The sequence below is a fragment of the Pristis pectinata genome, chromosome 20 (assembly GCF_009764475.1).
Source record: "Pristis pectinata isolate sPriPec2 chromosome 20, sPriPec2.1.pri, whole genome shotgun sequence".
Classification (NCBI taxonomy): domain Eukaryota; kingdom Metazoa; phylum Chordata; class Chondrichthyes; order Rhinopristiformes; family Pristidae; genus Pristis; species Pristis pectinata.
In genome coordinates this window covers 28,330,875-28,342,047 of record NC_067424.1, presented here as the reverse complement: position 1 = coordinate 28,342,047, position 11,173 = coordinate 28,330,875, and the positions used below count along the sequence as shown (strand labels likewise).

General features: G+C 39.3%; 1 protein-coding gene across 1 annotated transcript in view; it reads left to right on the top strand.

Annotated features, from left to right (window-relative positions):
• Nucleotides 1-209: 209 nt before the first annotated feature.
• LOC127580885 (tetraspanin-18-like) overlaps nt 210-11,173 on the top strand; it is a 105,959-nt gene continuing 94,995 nt past the window's right edge. The window contains exon 1 of the mRNA XM_052034859.1: nt 210-292. Within this exon, the coding sequence (XP_051890819.1) occupies nt 284-292 (9 nt within the window). The 5' untranslated portion in view covers nt 210-283. The remainder of the gene's footprint in view (nt 293-11,173) is intronic.

Below are 11,173 nucleotides of genomic sequence, written 5' to 3'. Positions count from 1 at the left end.
CGCGCGTCACACATGCGCACTCGCACAGTCTGACGGCCGGAGGCAGCGCCACAGAGCGACCAGGAAGCCGCATTGCAGGGAGAGACTCGGGACCTTCAACTGTTGGTGGAACGAACAACTGCATTTACATGGCGCCTTTAACCCACCCTCAGGTTCTTGTTGTCTTCCTTCTTAGGCCGTCCCTCGGGATCGAGGATAACTTACTTCCATTCCTGGTTCTGAGACGGCGGATGAGGCCACTGTGGGACCCGCAGGCTGCCACAAACGATGCAGCAGGTGCCTGATGGCGCGGGTGAGTGTGCGCCCCTTCTGCCATCTGTACTTCGCTTCTGAGTGGGTTCAATTCATGCACTGGAAGTTCTCAGTGCCACCCCATATGTTGCTACTCCATTTTTAATTATCATGGACCAGGGCTTCCCCTGGATCAGTAGGGATGTTGCACTTTTTTTCTAAGATAAAAAGATATGATATCTTTATTAGTCACATGTACATCGAAACACACAGTGAAATACACCTGCTGCATAGAGTATTCTGGGAGCAGTCCGCAAGTGTCGCCACGCTTCCGGCGCCAACATACCATGTCCTCAACTTCCTAACCCGTATGTCTTTGGATTGTGGGAGGAAACCAGAGCACCTGGAGGAAACCCACGCAGACACGGGGAGAACGTACAAACTCCTTACAGACAGCGGCGGGAATTGAACCCGGGTCGCTGGCGCTGTAATAGTGTTACGCTAACCACTACACTTATTCTGCCAATGGATTTGAACGATTTTGCAGAAGTAGTGCTTGTGGTCCTTCTTCATTGCTTTGAGGTGCCCACTTAAATTGTCCATGTCACAAGATGGCAGGGATCACTGCTACACAGTAGACCATGAGCTTTGTGGCAGGATTGAGGTCTTGATCTTCAAATGCTTTTTTCATCAGAGACAAAGACTGTGCTGATACATCAAAGGCAATGGTGAATTTCATGACGTCTGCCTCCATTGAGGGGTGGCTCCTGAGGTATGGAAAGTGGTCCACTTCCTTCACAGTCATGTTTTGGGAATTTAGCTTTAGAGGTTGGTGTTGTACAACGAGGGCAGGTAGGTAGCAGACCTTTACAGATGATAAGTCTAAGGCCCATTCTCTCACTGAAAGAGTCGATAGTGATTTGGAGCTTGGCTTTGAATATGCACACATACAAGTACATACAAGCAGCTTGATGATTGAAGTTATGATGACCGTGCTTCTGGAGTGAGAGCAATGTAGGGTTCAGAATCAGAATCAGGTTTATTATCACTGACATATGTCGTGAAATTTGTTGTTTTGCGGCAGCAGTACAGTGCAAGACACAAAAATTGCTATAAATTACAAAAATAAATAAATAGTACAAAAGAGAAATAATGAGGTTCATGGTCTGTTCAGAAATCTGAAGGCAGAAGGGAAAAAGCTGTTCCTGAAACTTTGAATGTGGATCTTCAGGCTCCTGTACCTCCTCCCCAATGGTAGTAATGTGAAGAGGGCATGTCCCGGGTCCTTAATGATGGATGTTGCTTTTTTGAGGCACTGCCTCTCGAAGATGTCCTTGATGGTGGGGAGGGTGGTGCCCATGATGGAGCTGGCTGAGTCTACAACCCTCTGCAGCCTCTTTTGATCCTGCACATTGGAGCCTCCATACCAGATGGTGATGCAACCAGTCAGAATGCTCTACACTGTACATCTGTAGAAATTTGCAGGAGTTAGTTAGTCCTATAGGATAGTTCTACTCCAGTAGGAAACTTGCTGGTGATAAGGTTCAATGAAGAAGATTGAGCAAAGTGTTGGGGCAATGATGCAGCCTTGCTTGATACGAGTCTGCACTGAGATTAGACCTGATATGAACCCAGTGATTAAGATCATGGCTTGCGCTTCCATGTGAAACAAGTATCAGATGGGGATGAATTTCTGTGCGGAGTAAAATTTGAGAAAGACAAGCTAGTCATCTCCAGTGTGAAAGACTTCTGTGAGGTCAAAAAGGACATGTGTAAGGGTTGATGCAGTTGACTCCATTACTCTTGGAGCTGTATTATGGCTTAAATATGTGCGTTGTCTGTCTAGCTGGACAGAATCCACATTGCAATTTGAGGTGCAGGTCTTTGACCATTGGGAGAAGCTAACTGAAGAGGACCACAGTGATGACTTTCCCTGTACCAGACAGCAGGAAGACCCCCTTTACTGTTTTACTTCTCTTACTTCATCTTAAAATATTGTTTGTTTTCCCTTCTCTTCATGTACTTACCTAGCTGATATGAAAGTGTATGAACCACCCAAATTCTAACTATTCTTCAAATAAAGTATTTCTTAGCCCCCATAGTGATTGGAAATTTTCATAACAATTTTTCCTGAGGTACCATCCTATCCCAATTCTACTTTCCTCTCTTCACCCCAGCAGGGCCGCTGAAGATAAAGCAGTGAATAATGTTGTCTGTTCTTATGACATCAATGAAATATCTCCCCATGTCCACTTAAATATTTCTATATTGTTTGATATTTGATTATACAATATTCCTCCAGTGGTCTTGCTCTTTCCTATAGTTTTAAGAAAATATATTGACATCCAACATTTCCTCTCCACCACATCCCTTTTTGATCACCTGCTCAATATTAGGGCATAAGTGGCTCAAAATCCCTGAGATGAACACAGGAAAACAAAAGCCAAGGTTTTAAGCTCATGTTCTAAGCTTTTCTCCCTCAGTGCCATCTCCTTTCCTCAGTCATTTGCTGAGACCAAACTAAAGTTTAGTGTTGATTAAGTGGAGCACAATCAATTTAATACCACTCTCTTCAATGGTGCAGCTCTTAGTTAACCACTGATGTAGTACAAAACCATTGTGTGTAAATATTGTTTGTAACCTGCTTCAGAAAACCTGGTCCATTTTTGGAACAGGCCAGGAAAGATGCAGCCACAAATAAAAAGTAGAAAAAGCACATTTTTTCCCGTTTTTTTAATATAGTGGTAACATAGCAGCCATTCACACGACCTTAAAATGAAACCATGGAATAAATAAACATTGTCAATGTACAACTTAAATGAGCTACTCCATTAGCCATATGTGGGAAAAAGATCACAAACCATACAAAATTAATGTTTACAGTTGTAAAAATCTTGCTGCTGACGGCAGGAATTGGGGAGTAGTGATACATGATAGTGACATGGTTATTATCTCTGATCTCTGAAAAGAGTCAGCATTTGGAACATAAGCAGTTGCAATCTTTTACCCCAAATAAGATGTTTGAACCTTTTAAATTTGTGTGAAAGCTTCCTACTCATGCATCAACTTCAATAGTCATTAGCCCAGCCTCAAAACTGATTCTCTTGCTCACAAATGTCATCACCCCATTTAAATTGTCCCATTCGCTATTAATCCATGGTTCTTCAGCAATTAGCTATTCTTAGATGTGAATGTCTGTGGAACCCTTTCACAATTTTGAACTCAGTTTCCTGATGCTGACTTTGGTATCTCTCTGTTCTCCCATGGTAAAATAAAACTAGTTTAAAAATCTAGGAATAACAGGAACAGGCTGTCCCCGTGTTACAAACGTCCGACTTACGGACACCTGTACATACAGATGATCTACCCCAATATTCAAAAGTCCAACATTCATTGCTGTGAACAGCAGAACGTGTTTCCTTTCTCTCTCTGCTTTTAGTTCTTATTCATTCTTATAAGTCTTTTGTGTTTTTGATGCCATTCATTACAATACTGTGGAGGTATGGTTACCATATCGAGTGATTTTTGTGTATTTTCCAACTTATAGACAAGTTGACTTATGAATATATGTAAAATCGGAACCCGTTCTTTACCCAGGGATGGCCTATGTTATTTTGCAGCTGCAATTCATCCAATGAGCATTAGATGTCATTGTTTCCTCACCTCTGATCCCTGCTTCTCAGTTGGCACTATGACACACCTTGTAACATTTGGTTATGGATAAGGCTAGTAATTTACTGAAGGTTGTCATTCCTTAACATTGAACTCGTCTCATTGCATTTGAAGCCTTTAATAGAAAATAGAGTTAATGAGTAAAAGATGCTGGGTCTATGATAAAGAAATGGCAGCTGTGCTCTCTCTATTTCTTCTGGCTGGTCTCCGGGTGCATTCTTATTGACTCTAAAGAAGTCTATGTTTCAAGAAAGCAGTAGCTCTGTGGTGGAAAATTACAGTAAATGCTCATAAGTTTGTCTACTTTGTATCAAGCTACTAAAAAAGGAACATGAGCATTGTATCATTACCTTGAAGAAGAGTCTTATGGAATCTCAGCACAGCTTCTAGAAAAGATCGAATAAATTCTGAAGTTGGGGAATAACAAAAACTCAACTGATGATCTAAATTTAACTGTTGATTTAAGTACACTGCAAAAGACTGTTGTAGGCTACTATACAGCTCTCCTGATTTTGCTTCCAAACCGATAGTTATTAGCAGGAATTAACAAAACAAATGGAATATTTCCTTTTACTTAGTTGATTCCATTCAAGGATGTCATACTAAACCAGTACAATAACCAGGTCAGACCTCACTTTGAATGCTCTGTTGGGTGAGGTAAACAATGGAAACAGTACAGCAAAGATCTATGAGTCTGAGCCATAGCACCGAATGATTAAGTTATTAACAAAAATTAGGAATTGACATCTTTACCTTTAAAACAAGACAAAATGCAGTTCTTAAAATATAAAGATTAGGTAACTAGTTGAAAGTATGATGATATTAGTTTGAGGCATAAAGTGAAACTAGTGAAATGAATATTTAGACGAGTTGGCAGGAAACACCATGTTAAAATTAAAAATAGTCAACATTTGCCTTTATTCCCAGTAGTTGTCCTGATATATTACATGATAGGAGAATGTAAGTTTTTCTTTATTCTGAAGAAATGAGCTAAAATCGGCTTTCTGGCTTTCCTCATCTATATTTATCCTCTGATGTTGCACAGAACAGCTAGACACTGTCAGCAAGAAATTTCTGGAATCTGGATTTGAGTCATGGAACTTTAGGAGACAATCCCAGAAATCCTGAGAGGCTTTTGGGAGGGTTGGCAGGTTATAACTCAATCTAAATGTGTAGTAGTTTGACAATTAAATCTTGTACTAGTTTGAGAAGAAACATATGGCCGTGTGTGGCTTTTTCCGATCCATGGGTATTTGCATAAGCAAGGTCCACAAGATCATTGTTGATAATAGGTGTCCTAGTTTTAACACAAGTATTCATTTATCTTAAATGCTAAATTCTGAGAACAGCAAATAAATATCAAATTTGCATTAAAGCTCAAGAAATTTATAATACAGAAGGAGGCCATTTATAAGGTGTAAATGTTACACTAATATTTATAAAAGCAAATATGAGGCTCTGTGAGAAAAAAGATGTCACAGTCGATAATGGCCAAAATCTGGATTAATCCCATCTTCCAGCACTTCTCCTGTTGTCTTCTGTGCCTAGGTGATTCAAGTACTCATCTAGACATTTCGTAAATGCTGTCAGCGACTGCACTTCCACAGCTCTGTCAGACAGTGTATTCCGGGGACTCCACACAGTCTCGGTGAAAAGGGTCCCTCTTAGATCTCCTCTAATTCTCTTGCTCCTTCCCTAAACCTATATCCTCAAACTTTATCTGTCTATGATATGGGGAAATGCTTCCTGCAGTATACCCTATCTATACCCCTCATAATTTTATACTGTATACCTCAAATGAGTCTCTTAAGGAAAACAGAGCTAGCCTCTCCAGTCCTGCTTCTTGTGTTCCTGTTTATCTATAGGGAGCTTGTTGAAGGTGAGGTGCAGCAGTGTAGTGAGAAACATCCATAGAAACTTAGAAGTTAGAAACGGGAAGAGGCCAGTTGGCCCTTCAAGCCTGCTCCACCATTCAATATGATCATGGCTGTTCATTCAAATTCAGTAACCTGTTCCAGTTTCCTCCCCATATCTCGTGATCCCTCTGGCCCCAAGAACAATATGTGACTCCTCATTGAATATATTTAATGATTTGGCTTGCACTGCCTTCTGTGGTAAAGAATTCCACAGGTTCACCATTAGGAACATCCATCCTGCACCTAGTCATCCTGTCTTGACATAATTTTGTAGATTGTTATGAGATTGCCTCTCATTCTTCTAAACTCTTGTGATTGTAAGCCCAATTGTCCCAATCTCTCTTCAAACGTAATTCCTATCATCCCATGAATTAGTCTGGTAAACCTTCACTGCACTCCCTCTATAGCAAGAACATCCCTCCTCAGATAAAGAGAATAAACCTGCACACAGTACTCAAGGTGTGGTCTCACCAAGGATCTGTACAATTGCAGGAAGATACCTCTGCTCCTGTACTTGAATCCTCTTGCTATGGAAACCAACTTGCCATTTGACTTCTTAATCACCTGCTTACCTGCATGTTTTGTTTATTGAAAATATTGTTGTGGCAAAGACATGGTCTTGCTTGACACCAGCAGCACTGACTGCCTCTGTTATGTGTGATAATAGTAACCAAGAGATGTCCAACATTTCCAACACTTCAATAATACTATAAATTACAGATGCCTGTATATAATAGACATACAGTGAGCTAAGCAGCTAAAACTAATCAAATCTCCTAAACAAGAAGTCAAGTTGATTGAATAATGATAGATTAACAGTCCCACACATCAGTTTCCTTAAATCTGCATTTTGATACAGGAAAACCAATTTATTCTTGAGGCTGCCTAACACTTTGAGCTGTTGCCAGTATCTAAATTCCATAACACTAACCATTGCCACACGTAGTTACTGGATGGAAATCTTGTCTTACCAGACTTAAACTTTAGACCATCCCATGGAACAAAATCACACTACAATGTAAGAACTAAACATATTATTCAGATAAAAAGTATTTGGCTTTAGAGATAAGATAAGATCTTTATTAGTCACATGTACATCGAAACACACAGTGAAATACATCTTTTGTGTAGAGTGTTCTGGGGGCAGCCTGCAAGTGTCGCCACATTTGCAGCGCCAACATAGCATGCCCACAACTTCCTAACCCATACGTCTTTGGAATGTGGGAGGAAACCAGAGCACCCGGAGGAAACCCACGCAAAGACGGGGAGAATGTACAAACTCCTTACAGACAGTGGCCAGAATTGAACCCGGGTCTCTGGCACCATAAAGTGTTAAGCTAACCCAAAACATTAATCATTCTGGTTTTTCAAATGTTAATTGGCCTACTGTGTATTCCCTACATTTTATGTTTTTGATTGTTGGATTAATTTTAACTTTTTCCCCGTAAAACTTCAGGATAAGTTTCAAAACAGAGATTGGGTGAGAGATATAATGGGCAGTTGGTCTGATATTGTCTGCTTAAGCTGTTGTCATAAGTTAAAATTCCCTTTTCACACCCCTTAAGTCCAAACTCCAACTTGCTTAATTGGGCCAAATATTGCTTGACCTGGTCCATGACTCATATCCTGAAGGCTTTGCTCTTATGACCATCCAAAGAGGTGGAACAGGCTACGAGCAGAAATTAGGTCTCAAGTGATTCAAACTGGGCTCTGCCCCCAGACCGCCATGATGGTTTTCTGAGAGCCAGCCTTTATTTCTATGTGTATCTGATGACTAGAGACATTTGGAAAGATTTGAAATATATTAAAGTAGTTAGGAAAATTAAGTCATTAAAAATAATGAATGTGTTTGTTATGTAAATTAATGAAATATTAATATTAATACAAATGAAGGGTCACAAATCAAACTACTTAGCTTCATTTACTCTTAGGATGGAAGTTTTCAACAACTTTCAAATTAATGGGTTGACAGTGTTAAATCTAGGATTACACATGGAACTCTACAATGTGCTGACACACAAGCACTACACCGGAATCGCTGGTTAGCTATCATTGTGATGCAGCTCATTAATTAAATTCCAACCCTTTCTGAGTAAGAATGAACGGGTTTTCAGCTTGACACACAGTTATCATTGGGATGCCACAGGGATTGAGACTGGGCCCTTGGCTCTCCATAATTTATATCAATGACTTAGGTGAAAAGGCAACATACAGTGTGTCTAGAGATCCAATGAAAGTTTATTTGACATGTTGATTCTGTTTCTTTCTCTGCAGATGCTAACTAACCTGCTGAATCTTTCCAATATTTTCTGTTTAGTGCAATGGATCCAAGCTTGGTGATGATCCAAAGGTAAAAGGGAAAGTGAGTCGTGAGGAAGACACAAAGAAGCTGCAAAGGATATAGACAAGTTAGGAGAGTGGGCAAGGTGGTGGCAAATGGTTTACAAAGTGAGAAAATTCAAGGTTGTGCACTTTGATAGGAAGAATAATACAACAGAATATTTGTTAAATAATGAGAAACATAAATATTTAAAGCATAATGGAAGCTTGCGGTGCTGGAATATAAAGAGATCATACTGGAAATACACAGCAGGTTAGGTAGCATCTGCCAAGCGAGGAATAGAGTTTATGTGTCAGGCTGAGGACCTCTCGCCAGAATTGGGAACATTTAGTAGTTAGGCATGTTTTAAATTGCAGAGAAGGGGGAGGGGTGGGGAGAACAAAGGGAACACCGGTGGCAGGATGGAGAGCAGGAGAAAATGGAGGCTACAGATTGGTGTCAATTGAGAAAGTTTATATCATGCCAAAGATCTAAACTAGTGTGTTAGTTTAGGGCATAGAGATCTAAAATTGGTGAGTTGTTTTAGGAGATGCAGAAACTAAACATGCAAGTACATAAAACAAGTAATTAGAAACAATTACTGGTTTGTTGACCTTTATTACAAGGGGTTAGGAGTAAAAAAAGGAAGGAAGTCTTCCTTAGATTTTACAGGACTTTAGTGAGATACATTTGGAGTACTGTGTGCAGCTTTGGTCTTCATGTCTGAGAAAGGATATACTTGCATTGGAGTTACTGTAGAGTAGATTTAAAAGATTATTTCCTGAGAGGATGCCTAATGAAGGCTGACTGAGGAAGCATGGCCTATATTCAATGGAATTAGAAAACAAGAAGTGTCTCCATTGTGATGCACAAGGTTCAGGCAAGGATTGACAGATACCAAATGGCTGTTTCTTCTCAGTGAGGAGCCCAAACTGGGGGTAAACTCTGAGAAGAAGACATTTAGGACTAAGAGGAAGAAAAATTGCTTTTTGCAGAGAGTTGTATGTCTTTGGAATCCTTTACTTCAAAGGGCTGTGGATGATCTGTTAATGAGGAAAAGAAAATCAACATACAAGATAACAGATAGCAATGCTTTTTCTAATGCAACACTGGCATAGAACAGAAATTTCTCTAATAAAGAGGTACAAATAGACAATTTGCACAACCATATAGCCCATGCAAATAATACAAAATATAATTTGTATTGCATCTATGTTCATGATGAGTCTTAAGATCAGAGGCCTTAACTGATAGCAAGTAATTAGTAGTGCAGATTGATGCACAAGTAGATCGTTCCATTATGGCGAAGGATATATATGAAAAGAAGTTTAGTTACATACTCTAAGCAAGGAGTATGATCATTCTCAAAGCTTATTTATGAGTAGTTTTGAAGGTATTGGGACAGATCCTATGTATGATATGTTACAATGGTAGTGTATTATTTTGCCATTGCTTGTAGCTGAGTATACTGAGTGCCCTATTTTGTTCAGCAAGGATTGTCTCAGAAGGTTGAAACACAACTGGGACTCAGATATTCAAGTGTCATGAATACGCACACTGTTGTACAAATATAATTCCATTTTCAAAGGTATCTATACAGGGATCGCTGGATTCAAGGCATGTAAATGGATTGTTTCGTGTTAAACCAGTCTACTGCACAGCAAGGCTAGTTCTTTACTCCTTGAAATGCTGAGTTCAAGAAACTAGAAAAAAAGTAACTCAAAACACATGGGCAACTCCAACAGTAGTTTTACCTAAAGCGAATATGATAGTCTGTTTGAATGAGACAGTTGACGGTGAATGCTATCTTTTGCCAATATCCCAAGACCTATGTAGGCATGTGGCAAGAACTAAGTTTGTCAGCAAACTCGTTATGTTGCAGGTGTACGTTTAGTTGGATGTGGATAAGAACTCCCTATCAACTCAACAAGTGATTGTCCTCGTACATTAGGTTGCAATATGGAATCCAGTTTAAAGAGCCAATGCAATGTCAGAGACCAGCATATAACGGCAGAAGTCAAATTATTGAGGAAGCCAGTACAGTCAGTAGACTGAATCTGTAGTGACAATATACATATGTGGAGCGTGCTTACACACTTGTTTTAAAGATAGAATGCAACATAGTATATTTATACATAATAAATCACATGGGTATAAAGTGTCCTTACATCATATATATAACCACGTGTTATTGTGCCTTGCTGATCCTTGAAGAAATACCTAACCTAGTATTTTACAGTTTTTATAGTAGTTAAAATTTATCAGTAATCCCAGTCTTGTTCACAGCCCAGTTTCAAATATGTAGCATCAGTAACAACAAAGGGGTGGCAATCTATGTCTTTATCAAAATTGTACATGACCTAGAGGGTATTTTTGAAGCAGTGATATTTCCTTGTGAATCAATGATTCACCCAATGGAAGCATTGCCCAGTGTGGAATTGATTACATTCCTACTATGTAGCTAACCATAACAACTCTGTGCTGCAGAGTCTTTTCTGGACCTGGATATCTAGAAACAATCTTGCAAGGAATTCTTCATAGCTATTTGACAGATTGTGATGAAAAGAAAACTGTGGCTTCTGGAAATCTGCAATGAGAAGAAAAATGTTGGAAATTCACACCAAATCAGTCAGGACTTCAAAAGATAAGTTCTTGGGTGAAAAGCTTTTTCCATAGTTCATATTCTGGGCATTTTATACAAAACTAAAAACTTGCAAAGTTCCTCCAAAATATTAGGTCAACTGAAAACTTAAAAATAGAGTTTAATGGTTTTTTTGGAATAAAAACAGAAAATGCATAAAACTCAAGAATTCTGACAAAAGGTCTCTAGCCTGAAGCATTAACTTTGTTTCTTTTTCCACAGCCAGACCTACTGTGTGTGTCCAGCATTTTTTTGTTTTTATTTCAAATTTCCAGTATTTGACAGGCAAAGGGTATTAACAGTTATGATGTTGTTAATGTACAGAGTATTCCATCTAAATTCTAGAGTAGGTTAAACGGGCTAGAAGGCCTTAGTTCACGACCTGCCTTTTCT